The sequence below is a fragment of the Hipposideros armiger genome, unplaced genomic scaffold, assembly GCF_001890085.2.
Source record: "Hipposideros armiger isolate ML-2016 unplaced genomic scaffold, ASM189008v1 scaffold_0, whole genome shotgun sequence".
NCBI classification, from domain to species: Eukaryota; Metazoa; Chordata; class Mammalia; order Chiroptera; family Hipposideridae; genus Hipposideros; species Hipposideros armiger.
Genome location: NW_017731350.1, coordinates 2,798,046 through 2,813,087, shown reverse-complemented (window position 1 = coordinate 2,813,087; position 15,042 = coordinate 2,798,046). Strand labels below are relative to the sequence as shown.

Genomic DNA, 15,042 nt, shown 5'->3' with positions numbered 1-15,042 from the left:
AGCTCTGATGATTATAGAGCTCACAGTGCAGCCCAGGACACGGCCCACGTTCCCACTCTCTCCTCTCCATCCCCATGAAGGCTTCTCTTTCTTCCACAGACGGCTCCTTTCTCCCCGTGTCCCAAACACAGCCTAGCGCTGCAGGTGGAATTTAGGTTTACCGCGTAGACGTGTGTGTACAACAGCTGTGCAATGCAGGCAGCGTGCTTGCTTGAGGATATGCGGAGGAAAGTGGTCAAAGTTTCCCACCCTGGGGCTGTGGTGCAGGGCTTAGCAGTAACCACCCAGCAGCCCTGAGGCCTGAGACACCCCTCACCTATGGTGACCTCAAAGGTGATTGGCTTGTCTCCATTTTTCCGATCGATCATTGAGGCCTCCAGGAAGGCTCCAAATAGGAAGAATTCTTCCATTTTCCCCGTGCAGCTCTGTGGGGAAGGTGGTTCAAGCGATCCCAAAACCTTAGTGGGTGATGCTGGGCCGGGGCCAGGCCCTCTCCTACCATCTCACAGGCAAGCCCTTGGGCTGATGGTGAGCTTATCCCACCCTGCTGTGGAGCTGGGCAGCCCAGACCCGGAAGACCTAAAGGCCCAGTTCCTTTTGCCCTCTAGCCTGCATGTCCCTGAAGGAAAGACTGGCTCCGTCCATCACAGGGACAGCCATGGCTGGGAACAGGGGCAGACATGAGGCTCCATCTCGGAACCTTCGGGCAGAGCTCCAGCACAGGCAGTACGAGAGGACAGGGGTCCTTCTGGGGGGCATGGTGGGGGCCCCTGGGGAGGGAGGACCCTGAGGTCTGGTCCCCTGAGACAGACAGGGCAGCAATGGGCACAGCCCAGGCTCAGGCTGCCATGGTGGGAAAAGGGCTGAGCTGGGGACCCTGCAGAAGAGCAGAGCCCTCTGGGGCCTCACCTCTGAGACAGGTGTGGCCATCTCCACCTGCACCTCAGTGGAGCTGGTGAGCTCAGGGTTGGAAGTGTCTAGGATCTCCACAGCCAGGCCCAGCATGAGGCGGGCACGGAAGGACACGCCCTCACCCAAGCCCTCGTTCAGGTCCTGGTGCTCGTCCAGCAGCGTGTAGTTGCGTGTGGAACCATACATGTTCACCCAGGCTGGGCCCAGCGTGGGCAGGAAGCCTGCAGGCCGGGGAAAGGGAGGAGAGGCCGGTGTCACAGCCTACGGCCCACGAGGCATAGAGGGATCTCTTTTGAGGGCTCCCAGCCTGCACCTCCTGGTTGCTGAGCTGAGGACCCCATGCCTTGCTGGGTGAAATGTTTGAGGCAGGAGAAAGCCTGAGTGCTGCGCGCGTGGCCCACAAAAGGCTGCAGGGCGAGGTCGCGCCTGCTGTGCATGGGCGGGCATGGGGTACTTTCTTGGGTCATGCTCCCTGCTTGTACTTGGAGCAGGGTCTGCCTATAATCTATTTGAAAGACAGATGCCAGCTCCTCCCAAACTCCTCAGCATGGCCTTCCAGCCCTTTGCCATCTGTGCAGACCCGTCCCCTCTTCTCCGAATATCCTCCCTCTGTCTTGGCCTGTTCAGTGTTCTTCTTCCACGAAGCCTTCCCAATTCCTAGTCCCAATTAACTTCTCCCGTCATTGGGCTTTGTTGTGTCTCATGTGTAGCACGGACCCAGTTCTGCCTTATATGTTTTGTTCGGCTGGTTTTTATTTTGCCTGCTTAAAAAAAATGTTATACCATTTTTAAAATGAAGATATGCTTCACATAACATAAAATTCACCACATCAAAGTGTGCATCTCAGTGGTTTTTAGTATATTCATTATGTTGTGCAACCACCACCTAATTCCAGAACATTTCCATCCTCCCAAAAAACAAAAACAAAAAACCTGGTACCTATTAGCAATTAGTCCCCATTCTCCCTTCCCCACTCCCTAGCAACCACAAATCTACTTTCTGTCTCTATGGATTTGCCTATTCTGGACATTTTATATAAATGGAATCACACAATATGTGGCCTTCTTCCTCAGGTTTTGAGCATTTGGGAGCACATCCATCTCCCTAATCCCCAGGGAGCACCATGAGGACAGGAATGGATGGAGTCTTCTGTCACTCTGTATCCCTGGTACCCAGCATAGGGTCTGGGTCCCAGGAGGGGGTCTGTCCCCATAACAAGTCTATGGATAGGTACTATGGCAGCAATATACACATACATGTAATATATATGTGTACACACATATATAATTATTATTTTCATTTTACAGATGGGAAGACATGTACAAAGGTCACACAGGTACTAATTGTCAGAGCTGGTGTTCAAATCCAGGCAGCCTGGCTCAGGTGGGCCCAGTCAGCTCTGTGCAGACCTGAATGAACCACGACTTTCCACCTTTCCCTTGAGGTGGGAGCTGCTGACAAAGCCCTCACCACGCCCAGTGCCTTTCAGGTGGAGTTGTGGGATGGCGATGACGGTGTGTGTGTGTGTCTGTGTGTGTGTGTGTGTGTGTGTGTGACTTACTCCTTTTTTTCAGGATCCCACCCCACCCTGCCCAGTCTCCTACTGCTGACCTTTATCTCCATCGTTAGAAATCTTGCGCAGGTCAATGAAGTGGGTGCCGATGGCCACGTCGTTGACTTTGTCCGAGTCCCGGATCTGCACCTTCATGCGCTTGCAGAGTGGGGGGAACAGGTCTGTAAAGACGACCTGCTCATTCCACAGTGGCTCGTAGCTGTTTTTCTGCACTGAAGTTTTGCCCTAATGGGAGGTAGTGAGCGTTAGTAACGGTGTGCGTGTGCGTGTGTGCGCGCGTGCGTGTGCTTTCCTCCTCCAGTCTTCCCTACCCCAGTCTCTCAGAATCTCCTCTTGTTCGGTGCTCCCTCCTCAGCTCTCAGTCTCTAGGACCCGGAGGCAGGGAGGATGCCCTAAGCTCTGTCCACACTGAGATGATTCCCAACCTGGCTTCACCCCACCAGCCTCTCTCGGTTGGAGCTCCCTCATTTCTTACTCTCCCTGCTTTATAGGTGAACGCACCAGGGCGATCACAGGCCAATCTCCTGGCTTCCAATTTTGCCTCATACCCATTTAATGCCTGTCACCCAGAGCCCCAGCCTCCACATCCTGTACCCCAGCACCTTCTGGCCAGCAAAGAAGACTTGCACGTAGGGGTCGACTAGGTCCTTGTTATCCCCGATGAAAGCCTTCTTCATGTTCGCCATGAGGCTCGTGTTCATGCGGGGCAGCCCCTCTGCTCGGTAGATTTTCACGTAGAACCGGGCCCACTGGCGTTCAGGGGGCACCCCATCGGGGAGCAGCAAATTCCTGCAGGCACATACAGCTGGGGCACTAGGCCCAGGCACCCCAACTCCTGTCCTAGCACTTATATACTCCTGGGGCCTGAGACAAGCTCTGTGGTCCCCTGCTCTGCCTCAGTCCTTTTTCTCTTGTGAGAAGGGACAGTCTGTGGACACTGAGGCCAGCTCTGGCTCAGTCCTCCCAGGGAGAGCTGGGCTGTCTGGAGGTGGATGAGAACAGGAGTAAGGGAGACAGAAGGCATGATCTCTGGGCCAACTCCACCCCAGGGGCTTCCTTTGGTGGAAGGAAGGGCTGGGTCAGGTCGAGAGGGACTGGGGGTGATGGGAACCTCACCCTTCAATGTCATCCTCTTCTGTCTCGTTGGCCTTGTGGGGCGTCTTGATGTTGTCCCCCTTGCCCACAACGGCAACGTCACACTTCACATAGCCCTTCAGCCCAGCAGAGATGTCGTCAGGGTCAGACAGGATGGCCCACTTGTGGTGGAACTGGTGCTCTGTGGTGGTGAAGATTGGGGACTGCACCTGCTGCCCCCACCCCGGCTGGCATCCTGCCCTCAGGGCAGACTGAGAAGCTGTGGAGCTGAGGGCCTTCTTGGTCCCTAGAGCTCAGGCCATTAGGTCCCCCAGACCTGGAGCCACAGAAATGCCTACCTCTGGGTCAGGGGGACAGGTGTTTCTAAGCAGGGATTGCTGGGGCAAGGCCCTGCGTCCAGGTGTGTGGTGTGGCTTCAAAGTGAAGAGCCTCCCAATTGGTTTCTCTGCCTGCATCCCTCCTATCTGACTAAGCAGGGTGACCAATCAGGGTGACCAATCAGGGTCTTATGCTGGGTGAACACTGGACTATAATGATCTCTGAGGCCCTTCCATCTTAACACTGTGTGATCTCAGTGACATTGTGTTGCCACTGTCAAAGGTGTAGAGGGTACTGCTCAGCCCTGGGGTGGAGGACCTCCTCAGGGATGTCAGGGTCCTTCCAACCACCTGTGTGTGCTACCTGGGAAGCCCCAGAGCGCAGGCTGCCTCCTTTGCCCGCTCCCTGCAGCACGGTTGGTCATAAAGGCCACCCTCTCCTGAGGACCATAGCATGGGTGGGGCAGTGGGAAGGCCCTGGCCTGGCAGCCGAGGGACCCGGCTTCTACTCTCAGACTCTGGGCAACTCCCTCCGTCACCCTGGCCCTCAGTTTCTCCATCATCCTAGAGAGATCAGACTAGATGTTTTTAAGTTCTCTCGCAGCTCAAGTGTGCTATAATTTTGTGATTTTATGTGTATTATCTTGGGTTTGAGACTCAGATTCTCCGGTCTGAGTCACAGCTATAGTGTGCACCAGCTGAGTGTCTATTCAGTTGAATCACAAGAAATCGCCAATTTGTTTAATCTCATAGTTCAGTGTCACCTCCAAGCCACTTAACTTCTCTTGGCCTCATTGATGTTGTCTGTAAAATGGAAAGGAATGTTGAAGCGAACCCCACTGTACTGTGAAAGTCAAATGTGACAGTCGGGGTAACATTGCCTTGCTACTATCAAAGGGCCTAATGGGGTCATTACCGCACCTCGAGTGGTGGGTTCACTTCAGGGACATGGGGCGAGGCCCAATGGCAAGTTGTATGTCCGTGGTTTCTGAGCTGGCCCAGTGATCAGTTGTCATTTGTCAGGCTGAGGGCAACTTCCTGCCTTGTCCAATCCTCACAAGCCCTCTGGGCCACCCCTGTACAGTGTTGGTCCACAGGTACCCACAGAGCTGCTCATCAGATGCAGCCCCACGTGGCTGTTCTCAGGTGTTCTGGGTCCCTTAATGGATGGTCAGTGAAAGACTTTTTAGTCTAATGTCCCTCAGAGGCTGCTGTGCTGCCTTTGGTTTTGAAGACAGGCTGGAGTCACACAGACTGATTTCACTCCAGACCAACTGGGTGACTGAGGAAGCCCTGATGCTTCTCTGAACCTCTGGCCCTTTAATAGCAAAAGGGGTGAGGCCACAAATCTCACAGGGCTCTTGTGAAGCCAGCAGACTTGGCGCAGCGGTCACCGTGCTTGTGTCCGGACTGGATACCTCATCATTCCCCATGGCTGTGTGTACTCACCGCCCCACATAAGTTCATGGTCCTGGCCAGGCTGGGCCCAGGGACCACCAGAGCAAGGAGGACAGCGTGCACCACACTCCCCAAGCCACGTGCACCTGTGCTGACCGGGCTGCGCAGCTACTCACCAGGCTGGGAGTACACGGTTCCCACATCCATTTTGAAGGACCCCACCAGGGTGCCACTGCGCAGCAGGTTCTTGGAGTGAATCACCTTCCAGGCAGAACCAACAGCCGCCAGTCAGGTCGGGCAGGGCTGAAGCTTTCGTTGGGCAGGGATGGGGCTGACTGATGGCTCCACCTCAGTCTTTCTGGGGACCTAAGCTTCTCGGTTCCCAAGTGGGAGGGCATTTGGCAGGGCAGGGGTGGCTTGCTGAGGCTCAGCAGCAGCCCCTCCTGCCCTGGGCTGCTTTTGCTGGCTGCCAGGTACAGGTGAGTAGGTTGTACACCATACAACCTAGCTAGATGCACCAGCTAAAGGGGCGAGAGGGGTCCGTATCCAGCCTGTGCCCCACTTGCCCAGCCACGTATCTGGGCATGGGGCTGGTCCACCCAGGGGAGGGGGGAACTCTTTACAAGTTTGCACAAAGGTGCAATGTGAGCGAGTGGCCCTGTGTGCCAGGGTTGCTCCCCACTCACCGAGATTTTGATGATCTTGTCAAACATGACGTCAGGGGAGACATGGAAGTCGAAGACGAAGTACTGGAGGGGAGAAGGACCCAGACCTGCTGTCACCACTGGGCATCGGCTGAAGCCGGGGCAATGCCAGGTCCCTCCCTCTGGCAGTGCTTGTCTGCACCCCAGCCACTTCCCTTGAGCCCAGAAGTTTGGATGAGCAGCAGGGGCAACCCCTTGCCCTCCCTGACCCTGGGGCAGGTGGGAGGTGGGGACCCCATGAGGAGGGCAAGGCCCCAATCCCTAGGCAGGGCCAGTGCCAGCCAGAGTGGGGAGGGAAGGGAAGTGGGCGCAGTCGATGGAACGACCCACACCGATGTGCTATGTTTGGAAGGGCTGGGCCGGGGAGCTGGGAGACTGGGGTTCTAGTCCCGGTTTGGCCCCTTTCTAGGTGTGTGGCCTAGAGCAACGCATTTTCTGAACTCAGCTTCCTGAGTTGTAAAATGAAGATAATGACACCCACCCCAGGGTCCTGTTATGAGGCTTGATGAGGTACTATGATGTATTTCACTGACTCTAAGATGCCACTGGCTCTAAGATACACTATGCTTCTATATAGGCCATGGAGACACTGCCATTAAGTCACAGTGTTCCACTGCCTGGAAGATATGGCCCAATTTCAGATATGTTAAAATGTAAAAGAAGGTGAGCTTTAGAACTGATGAACGATGGTTGTATGAAGGCACTCAGCCGCTGGAAGTGTAAAATGCTGCGGGCATGAACTGTCCTCTCGAGTTGGGAGCTGCCACTCCCAGCTGCAATGCCCATCCGTTTCCCCTGGCCTCGGTGTGCAGGCACTGGGAATGAGGGTATGTGGGGGGCAGTGAGCAGAAGCACACCTGCTTTGGTGAACTTGTAGGCAGGGAGAAGGAAGAAGTGTTGCCAACGTACTTCGGGTAAATGGAGAATGTGCTGCCAGCTGCAGCACACAGACCATTGTGGGTAAAAGTGACGGCTTTAGAGCCAGGCGGACCAAGCTTTTACTGCTGGATCAATCACTTCTTTTCCTGAGCCTCAGTTTACCCCTCTGTGATGTGGGGAGAAGATCCAGGGCCCCCATGTTGAACAGCTCCAAGGGGAGGGGGCTGGGAGGCATAGCTGTAAAATCTAAATGAGATAACCTCTGTCAAGCATTCAACCAGGTGTGCATGTGGTAAGTGCACGTCAACACCAACTGCTACATGTGACAGTAACATGTCCAGGTGGTGCTGGCTATGGGGCACTGAAGCTCTGGAGAGGTGGGTGGAGATCCAGACACACAGATGGCCACTGACGCCTTGGGGCTGTAGGAGATGCCCAAGGAGAGTGTAGGAGAAAAGCAGGCCCAGGACAGGCCTCCAAGAAGCACAGCATTTCAGCAGTGGGCAGAGCGAGTGAAGCCAAGGAAGACAGTGAAGGGAGGAGCTGGAGAGAGGGGGAAAGCAGGCGAGGGCCCCAGAGGGGCCAGCAAGGGGCTGGAAGGAGCTGGGCAGTCAAGGGAGGTGGCAACCGTTGTCCTTAGGGACAGCAAGGTCCTTGGTGCATTGAAGGATGGGCAGTTTCAGTGACGCCATGGGGCAGAAACGACTGCCTGCAGAGACTGAGGCGTGATTGGGAGGTGAGGGGTCAACTCACTTAGCTGGACTGTAGATGGGAAGGGAGAGGTGGTCACTAGGAGGTATGCAGGATTGAGGAAAGACAGCTAGATGGATGAATGAATAGTTGGATAGATGATAGATAGATAGATAGATAGATAGATAGATAGATAGATAGAGACTTCTAGTTCCTGTCCTTGAGCATACATGGTTTTCCATGGTTGTAGTCAAAATATGTGAGAGTAGAACACCGTATAGGCAAAGGAGCCAAAAGAAAAGTAAAGGCAGGGTTAGTGGTGTTGAGTGGATGATGTGATGCCAGATTTGTTGGGAAGTAGAAAGAGAAGGACCCAGGGCAAAGTGGAGAGGTGGTCAGGCAGAAGGAAGACGCCAGTGGCCGGGACCAGGCGCACCCACAGAGAAGGGGTCTTGGCCTGGTCAGGTTGTTCTGGGAGGGTGAAGGTCATGAGCCTCCCTTCTCACAAAGACAGCTCCAGAACCAGGCAGGGGGGGCCAAGGCCAGGCCAGATGCCTTAGAGCTGTGTCAGCCCCAGGAGAGCAAGCCAGCTAAGCTACAATCAGAATGTCGCACTCTTTGCGCTGTCTGTGGTCATACTTTTTGTATTTCCTGTGCATATTTCCCTTTTGTAATCACTTAGGAATCTGCTAAGTCATGTTGATCATTGTCACTTCCCTCGATTGTGATTACTGGAGCCAAAGGAAGGTTCCCGCGAACTCAGAATTAGCCAGAAGCAGCTCCTGGGACCAGGGGAATATTTTTCAATGAAGAAGAACATGGCATAGGAAGAGAAGAGAAGGGAAAGAACGTCTAGCGTTGGGGCTGGGAAGACAGTATAGAGTGGTGGTCATTCTCAATGGGGAGCGGGGGTGATGTTAACCCCTGGGGGACATGGCAATATCGGAAACAGTTTTGGTTGCTACAGCTGGATGGGGGATTGCTATTGGCACCTAGTGGGTAGAAACCAGCGATGCTGCTCAACATCCTACAATGCACAGGGCAGACCCCCACACCCAAAATTATCCAGTTCAAAATACACAGCTATAGTGTTGTGTTTGAGAAGCCCTGGTTTAGAAGAAACAGAAATTGAACAAATCGGAGCTACTTGGGTTTGTGGAAAAGAACAAAAATGTGATCAAGAACAAATTCCAGATTCATTTGACTGGAATGAATAGTCTTAATGGATATAAATACGGAGTTTAGAAAATGGTTTCTAGGCTGGAACTAGGAAGTGGCCTATTAGGGCAGAAACTGTTGACTTTGCAGCCCCTGGGTTGGCAGGCATGAGCCTGGACCACAGGAAATGCTCAGCAAATGTGGGTTTCTTCCTTGGGGTGAGTATCCTTTCAGCAAAGTGTTATCGAACCCCTCTAGGTACAGGCTCTGGGCTGGGCGATAGCAATGCAGAAGACTGGGGGCCTCCAGTCCACCAAGGAGACAGAGACATGAAGGACCAACCACAATCCCGGGACGTTACTGCCACAAAGAGAGAAGTGCACTGACCTCTGACCCAGAGAGTGCAGGGAAGGCTGCTCAGTGGCAAGGACACTTGAGCTAGGCCCTGCAGGGTGAGTAGGAGTTTGCTGGGGAACCACAGAGTGGGGAGAGCAGCTCTGTTTCCTTGGGAAGGAGGAAGCAATTTGAATGAAACATGAGGTACGTGGGCCTGGTGCAAGGTGAGCCCTCGAGGCAGCCAAATGTGGCTATGCCACTATCAAATAACCATGGAAGGCCATGGGCACCTGTCTCCATATCTGTTAGGGGAAAGTAGACCCTTATCTAGGCTGGAGCCTTTTCCAGTCAGAGATGTGTTCTGACGTAAGCTCAGAGGTGTCGAGCCTGAATTTCCTGACTCCTGGGAAGATGCCAAATGGGGGTGGTGAAGTCCTGAGCACTGATGTCCCAGCCCTGTGGACTTGTGGGAAACCACTGTGAGAACAGGGTGTATCTGTGGGTACACCGGAGACTTGGGCCAGGCCCCAGCCTTGGCCTCAGTCCCCATGAAAGGGCAGAAGTGTGCCTAGGTTTTCTAACTGAAAATGCACAGCTGGAGGACTCCCACAGCTTCCCAAGAGATGCCCTCCCCCTAGTTACAGATGGTACTTGCAGCCTTCACCACTCCTCAGGACAGATGCTGAGACACAGGACACAGATGCCTTACTTGGGCTAGCCTGGCACCCTCACTGCCTGGAGCTACTAGGAGAGGCAGCCTGGATGCCCCTTCCAAAAAAGAGAGGGCTGGGGACCCCAGGCCAGTGGCTTCTGGGTTAGTCTGATGTGCATTCTGGCATCTGAAGGGGACCTAGGCATCCCTCATCCCAGGTTAAGATGGGTTTCCTCCTGGAGCCCAGAGTGAAAGTGATGTATCTGGGGTGGCATTCCATGGTGGCTGGACAGTCTGGGCCCTTCTCTGTCAATGGTACTCTCTGTGATCTTGGCCCTTTTCTTATTGAGACCTCAGTCTCCTCTTCTATACGGTGGGGAGATTGTACTGAAAGGTCTCTGAGGCCCTTTGACCTCAATGTGGCCTCAAACAGCTGCAAACAACGAGTGAGTATTGAGCATTTTCTTTCTCACACCCCAAGAGTCAAAGGCCAGCGCTCCGGGAGGAGCACCACAAAGGTTGAGGTACCCTCGAAGGCAGCCTAGCAGAGAGGGTGAGCCTACAGAACTCGACCCTGGCATTTGGCACTGGGCAAGGTCTTTCTCCAGGAGCCTCAATGTCCCCTGGTATAAAATGGGATTCATGGCGACAACCTCTGATGGTTATTGTGAGAGTCAGAAGAGACGATGCACCTAAAGCATTTAGAAGAGTGTCTGGCACCTAGCAAGTGCTCGTTGATGTGTCAGTGCCACCATGGGCAGGGGCTGGAATGAGATGGCACTGCCCCAGGGCTCTGGCCTGGAAAACAGCTGAGCCCAGGCTTTATGGGGCATGACGTTCACTGAGGCACTGCTGAGAGCTGCACAAGGGTGCTGGGGCAGTGTTCCAGACCAGTGCCAGGCTGGGATCTGGGCTGCAGGCTCAGAGGATGTGGCACTGTACCGCAGTGTGCTGGGGGTTGTAACAGGGCGGGCCAAGGTCACCCCGGATAGCAGCCCTTTGTGCCCCTTGGCTCCCAGTTGCTCCTTTGGGCCTTGGTGGGGCTAGGGCCCAGCCTCCCGCCATATTTTTAGAGGCCCCTTTCCCCACCCGGGGCCATGGGTACTGACCTCATTGTAATAGGGGCAGTTAGTGGACTCTTTCATGGATGTGTACTTCTTGTCATCACCCACCTCCACGCACACCACAGGGTCCATGTTCAAGCCCACCAGCTGCCGTGCTTCGATCACTGTAATGCTGACCTGCAGACACAAGAGAGAGAGGCCTGAGGGAAAGCCGTGTGAGCCTAGGAGCTGGTCTTACCAGAATCGGGCCCGGGCAGCGGGCTGGAGGGTTCAGGGAGCCAGCACTGGACTTGAGTTCCATTCTAAGCACTGCCGCTGATCTGTGGGTGATGCTGTGCTGTTCCCCTGCTAAGCCTCAGTGTACTCATACATAAAGGTGGGGCGTGGGCTGGACAATCCCAAGTAACTGTGCACTAGAATTACCAGGGGAAGGGTGGTGGTGGTGGTGGCGGGGAGCAGCGTTAGTGTTTTGAAAGCTCCCAGGTGGTTTCTTTCTTTCTTTTTTTTTCTTAATAGTTCTTTCTTTTTTTTATTGTGAAATACACATTTTTTTAGAATTAGTTTCAGCTGTACAACACAGTGCAATAGTTATACTTTTTACCCCTCGAAGTGACAACCCCCCTCCCCCAATCTGCCGCCCCACTTACCCCCCTAATATCATACATATCTATTACAATTCCCTTGACTCCACTCCCACACTATACTCAACGTCCCATGTCCCAGGTGATTTCAAATGCTCTAGTTCTATCCCAGAATAGGAGGCTGCAAACCCACCTCCCAGGTTTCATGTACTCAAGAATTAAGATTTCTGTCTTCATTCACATGCGTTGAATTTCCTACTCCAGCATTTCTTATTTTAAGCCTGCAGGCCTTGCTATCTCTTTATGTTTCTGGAATTTGGCCCCCGTTTCCCTTTTGGTTTAATTTCTTTGTTTGAATGCCCAGTGAGGCTTTGGTGCCCACCTGAGCCATTTTTCTGCCTTGACGCTTGTCTGTTGCTTGCACTCTGTGTCTTTTCAGTGGCGTCCAGCTCCCCGGAATCTGATTTCTGTACTGGGAAACCCTTTCTCAGTTGTTCATTCATTCAACAAATATTTACTGGACACCTACCAGGGGCCAATAACAATCAATGAGACAAACTCCTTCCCCTTGTAGAGCTTACTATAAATGATTACTGGTTCACAGATTTTAAGCTAGAAAAGGAAATATATATTCATATATGAGAGAGATGTGTGTGTGTGTGTGTGTGCATGCATACTTCTCCTGAACCCTCATTGTAAACCATCATCTACTCTTGCTTGGGGTTTGGAGGTGTCAGTCCCCATTAGGGTGGCCATGATAAAATAGAGGCACAGATTTCAAGGTGCTGGACAGGTATTGAGCCCCAGATCTGATATATTACCAGGCGTGAGAGCATGTAGGCTCACTGAGCCTCAATTTTCTTAGCTAAAAGTGGGGATACCACTTATTCATTAGTATATATAAGGGTTAAATGAGCTAATGTGCATCAAAGTGCTTCATAAACAGTAGAAAGCTTTAGAAAATGTGAGCTATTGTTATAAATGACATCTCTAATAGAATCTACCTTCAGTTAAGCGGCTGGTTGCCCAAGTAGGTAGAGTCATATATGATGCTTACAATTGTTTCAATGGACTCTCTTGAACTTGCATTTTAACAAAATAGCCTTTGCTAGGCTAAAATTAGCATTTACCTCAGCACATTCTTCTAATGAAACTGTATGGGTTGTCGTTTTGCTTCTCATCTTGGAGCTTTGGTATTTTAATTGCTGTGCTTTGACGCAGCTTCTAAACATGATTTTACTCAAGATAATTGTTTTCCCTTTTCATGAAAAGAAATAGCCATGAAAATTATCATCCACTGCGTCCATCAAAGTCTTACAAACATTCAAAAGGCCAAGAAAAATCCCCACATCAAAACCAAAGATGTTAACAAAAATAGAAACTCTGATGCCAACGAGAACATTGCCAGGAAGGTATATAGAAACGGAAACTGAACATTTACTAATTGAAGTAACACTTGAACTATGAAAGCAAGCATTTCTTTTTGAAATTTCAAGTGCCAGAGGGAATGGAGCTCGGAATCTGGAACTCGGAATGAATTCAATCGTCACCATTTTTTCAGGGAGTTTAACTGACAGCTAAGTTACTTAGCTCTGAGAGTTTACCGTGAAGAGAGTACATAGACAGTAGAAGTCCTTCCAGAATATTCTTTGCATAGTCGTTTATAGAGTTTTAACCTCTATGAAACTTTTTATACTAAATATATATTTCTAAAATCTCATCATTTTTTCCCCCCACAACTAACCCTTCCCCTTCCCTCCATTAAAAAAACCCAAAACTGTCTGTAATTCAAGACTGGGAGGTAGATATTTGTGGCATAATAAGATATGCCATCAGCGGATTAACCTTCCCAATGTGAGCAGTTGGTTGATTTTCTTGTTTTTCAGACAGAGGCCTGGCCATAATGTTTGCCCCCTACTCTTTTTCAGGGCCCAGAGTTTCTACCTTCTTCCATTGAGCAGAGCCAACAATGGAGGACAACCCTGGTTGAAGCTTTAACACACAAGAGGTCGGAGGTGGAGAAGGGAGGAGGGCAGGAGGTTGAATGGAGCAAAGTGGGGGAAGAGAGGCTCCAGGGGGTGCTCTTCGCTGGCTGAGTTCCCTGCCCACCAGGGGAATCCTGAGAGTGCAAGATTGAGGTCACTGCATGGTGTTGGTGGGGGAGGTGAAAGGCCATGCCTGCTGCCCTCCCCCCACCTGGGTCTCTGTAGAGGGGAAATGTATCACTTGGACTTGAAATTAAAAAAAAAATTTTTTTTGAGGGAGGGGTTTGGCTATCCTTCCCTCCCATTCTGCAATCATCAATAAAGGACTTGATTTTTTCAGGATGGGAGATGAAGAAGTAAAATGGAGCTATAAAGAGACCAACTGAGCAGCTGACCAGGGAGACTCTTTCAGTAATTGACTATTCCATCCTCTCCTTCCAAGATAAGTGACATAATCCCCAGGTGGCTTCATGAAAGCCATCACAAGGAAGATGCTGAATGTAAATCTATACCTCTGTCCTGGGAGAAGCCAAGAGTCAGGGTACTTTGTGACCTGTTTGTGAGTGATCTGATCATGCTGCAAGGACGTCAGCTGGGAGCCGGAGATGAGAGGCGGTGGGCCCTTTAGTACTGCTCTTCTGTAACATCCTTTACCTTTCCTCATCTCCTGATGGCAGAGATGTAACATGACCAGATCTGCATTTTGAGATTATAGAGGATGAGGGGGAGGAAGCAATCTGAGGGCAGGAGGGGGGACAGAGAGGGACCAGATAGGAAGTGAGTGCAATATTGCAGCTGAGGCTGGGGGTGGGGGAGGGCGGGTAGGGAGGGTTGTCTAGGGTCAATGCAAAGAAGATGACACGCAGGCGAATACTGGAGAGATGTTTGGAGGTGAAAACTTATTAGGTCATGGTGCCAGGAAGAGAGAGTAGGGAATAGATGCAAGACTCCATGACCCACCAAGAGCACCTCTGCCAAGTGCTGAGCTTTGCTCACTCTGATGGGGAAGCTACGTATTCACGGGGAGGAGGCTGTGACTTCTTGCTTTTGAGATGCCAATAATCAGGAAAGGGTTTGCACATTATATACATTCTAAACAGATGAAACAAGGCATATGGGTACCCCATGCTCTTTTCACCATTCTGAGCCCTCTAGATCCTTTCCTGGATCTGAGTTCAGCTAAATCAATCTCCTCTTACCAAGTGGGTGACCTTTCTGAGGTCTTTCTAACTCAGCAAAGCCAAGTTCTCCAAGACAGTAAAGTTCTTTCTGGTAGGCTTTCTTGCTTTATATGTTGTATTTATTGGAAGCAAGAATAACTCCACATTTGCATTCTCATAGCTCTCTCAAAGTGTGTTAACACTTGGGAGTTGAGACATGAATGAACCTGTCAGGAAATACCGTGTTACCAAGTTAAATATAACTGTTTTGTTTAATTCAGAATGTTTACAAAGTCTTTGAAGGGAGAATGCCTGGTAAACTTAATAAAAGTCTCTGGCAGGGAGCAGTTTGAAAGATCTTTGGAAAATCAGCAGTCGGTAGCAAGCTAAAGATGAACAGGGACCAGTGGGAACAACTGTCTAAAAGGCTTAATTAGAGAGGAATTAGTCGCTCTGACTGCTGCAGTCAGACACCCTTGGCTTTGAGCCCTGGCTCCAGCTTTGAATAACTGTGACCTGGGCAAGCTCCTTACCCTC

At 51.5% G+C, this 15,042-nt stretch overlaps 1 protein-coding gene across 5 annotated transcripts in view; it reads right to left on the bottom strand.

The window, feature by feature from the left end:
- The window catches only part of OTOF (otoferlin), an 89,236-nt gene that overhangs the window by 19,458 nt on the left and 54,736 nt on the right, over positions 1 to 15,042 (bottom strand). For all 5 annotated transcript variants that reach the window (XM_019642254.1, XM_019642333.1, XM_019642412.1 and 2 more), the window contains 8 exons: positions 10,825 to 10,956; positions 5,983 to 6,045; positions 5,473 to 5,557; positions 3,603 to 3,762; positions 3,089 to 3,275; positions 2,525 to 2,711; positions 910 to 1,133; positions 317 to 425 (listed from right to left, as the gene is read on the bottom strand). In XM_019642254.1, coding sequence (XP_019497799.1) covers positions 317 to 425; positions 910 to 1,133; positions 2,525 to 2,711; positions 3,089 to 3,275; positions 3,603 to 3,762; positions 5,473 to 5,557; positions 5,983 to 6,045; positions 10,825 to 10,956 — 1,147 coding nt within the window. The remainder of the gene's footprint in view (positions 1 to 316; positions 426 to 909; positions 1,134 to 2,524; positions 2,712 to 3,088; positions 3,276 to 3,602; positions 3,763 to 5,472; positions 5,558 to 5,982; positions 6,046 to 10,824; positions 10,957 to 15,042) is intronic.